The sequence below is a fragment of the Helianthus annuus genome, chromosome 6 (genome assembly GCF_002127325.2).
Source record: "Helianthus annuus cultivar XRQ/B chromosome 6, HanXRQr2.0-SUNRISE, whole genome shotgun sequence".
In the NCBI taxonomy this organism is placed as follows: Eukaryota; Viridiplantae; Streptophyta; class Magnoliopsida; order Asterales; family Asteraceae; genus Helianthus; species Helianthus annuus.
In genome coordinates, this window is record NC_035438.2 from 120,308,049 (window position 1) to 120,310,209 (window position 2,161).

The 2,161-nt window shown below is 49.5% G+C and overlaps 1 protein-coding gene across 1 annotated transcript; it reads right to left on the minus strand.

Moving 5' to 3' along the window:
* Nucleotides 1-242: 242 nt before the first annotated feature.
* Nucleotides 243-1,651, minus strand: LOC110891013 (vegetative cell wall protein gp1-like). The gene is made up of 2 exons (XM_022138671.1): nucleotides 1,354-1,651; nucleotides 243-1,285 (listed from the first exon to the last, which is right to left on the minus strand). Exons 1-2 carry the CDS (start codon nucleotides 1,649-1,651, stop codon nucleotides 243-245), a joined length of 1,341 nt encoding a protein of 446 aa, XP_021994363.1.
* Nucleotides 1,652-2,161: the final 510 nt, after the last annotated feature.

Sequence of the window (2,161 nt, forward strand, 5' to 3'; positions counted from 1 at the left end):
TAAACAAATACAACTGACAAAAACAAACATCCCGAGTCATGATGTCAAAAGTGGTCTTCAAAAATGCTGTAAGTCTGGCTCGATCGCTGTCTTCTCGTCAAAAGTAGTCAATACCTCCAATAAATCAAAAGTGGCTATGCCGATGGCGGCGGAGGAGGTGGAAAGCGAGAGAAAAACAATTGGCGCAACTGCACCAAGTCCTCCTCAAGAGCATAAGCGAAACGCAACACGTACGCAACCTGTTAGTCAAGAGGATGGAAACGAATATCTGAATCATGGGATGATGCAAAAGGAGTGTGAGGTGCTGTAGACAGAGTCTGGCAGGGGCATGGAGGATGTGGAGCTCTCCCCAACTCCTGGACATATCGTCTCAGGGCATCCTGCTGTAACTGCAGTGACGTGAGCGTGTCCTCTATAGAGTATCCGACATGAAACGGGTGATAAGGGTCGGATACTGGCATAACATGGGGTGATGACCATAGAAATGGCTCACCCATCGGAGCTGAAACCGGATGTGTAGTGGGTGGGGTAAAGGTAATTGGTACAGTGGTGTGGGGAAACTGGAACATGAAGGGTGCAGTAGCTGACACGGGTGGAACAAAACTATGATAAGGAGTCGGTGGTATAAAGTGGCTATCTCCTGTCATAAATGGGGTGTGGCCGAAAGGCTGACTCGACGATCCCTCCCCAGGTCGTGGCGGAGGAATGTCCTGAAGAAAAGTAATCGGAAGATCGGTACGAGGGGCATCAGAAGTGGGTGGAGGAAACACCGGAATATCGAGTGGTGCAGTAACAGATATGGTAGTGGGAGTGACTGGGACCACATACGGAGGGTAGTCATCCTCCTCAATCCACCAATTGCTGGTGTTAGCGTATCTCGGGTCAATGTGGGTAGCAAACGGTGCCAGGTCATCAAAAATCGTCATGGGATCGGGTATGGGTGCTACCTCTGGGGTCTCAACGGCTGGTGGTGCAACGGCGAGTGCATCAATGACAGGAACAGGGTCAAGGGCAAGAATGGGCTCTGGAATGACTGGAGCGGGCTGATGATCAGCAGGCATAACAGGAATCTGATCACCTGGGAGAACAGGAGCCTCAGCAGGCTGCTCCTCGGGGACCAACTCGTCTTCCATCTCTATCTCCTCATCATCGTCAATATGAGGAATGTAACCAAATCCCAACGGTGGGATAGAGGAATCTATCGACTCAAAAGAACCTGAGGCGGACGAATCAGAATGAACCTCCATATCAGGAAGCTCAACCATGGGAACAATGGGATCAACAACTGGGATATCAACAAGCGAAACACCGTCCTCCATCGGGGCCCACCAACCTGGTCTCCCTCTAGGAAACCCTCGATGAGTAGGTCGATGTCACCATCGGGTAACGCGTCGAGAGGTTGTTCCTCAAAGGGAACTGCAGCGAAGGGGAGAGGGGCAGGGATTGGAACAAGGGGTAGGTCCTCTCCTGGTGGGCCATCAGCTAGGGGTACGTCGTCTCCGAAGATCGGTAGGGCAAACGGCTGGAAATCGTCTTCATCGGTGCTCGTGGTGTCTGAGGTGTAAACTACCGAGTCGGTGGCCATCTCGTCATCAGAGGTAAAGGCCATCGGGTCGCTCGCATTGGATACTCCACTACCAGATGATGCCATGGTGTCTGTAACACAACCACAACATATGCACACAAATCAGGTAAGCATGTAAACAAATAACAATGAAATCATGTATGCATCCTAGTCTTCCCAGACTATCCCTCCCAATCTCTAAGACCGAACTTCCTAGTCTCTCAGACTACATCCCTGGTCTCTAAGACCAAACCTTTCCCAGTCTCTAAGACTCAAACTTTCCCCAGCCTCTAAGGCTAAACTTCCCCAATCTCTAAGATTGAACCCCTCAGTCTCTAAGACTGAAACCTCCCTCAGTCTCTAAGACTGATACAAACATTTTGAAAAGTGTATTTGTGCCCTTTTTGTTTATAGAAAATGTTTGTGCCCTGGATCTGGACGTTTAGTGTATGCAAATGTAAAGAAATGTTTGAAAACATTTTCGTGAGAGCCCTAGTGATCATAGTCTAGACTCGAGAAGGAATCCTAGTTCGCTATGATCGAGGCTCTGATACCAAGCTGTCACATCCTGGCTTTTGCGGAAGCGTGGGTTTATTT

Coding starts and splice junctions, on each gene's coding strand:
- LOC110891013 (XM_022138671.1), bottom strand. CDS start 1,651: ATGGCATCATCTGGTAGTGGAGTATCCAATGCGAGCGACCCGATGGCC. Junction 1,286..1,353: donor CATCGACCTACTCATCGAGG/GTTTCCTAGAGG, acceptor TTGATATCCCAG/TTGTTGATCCCATTGTTCCC.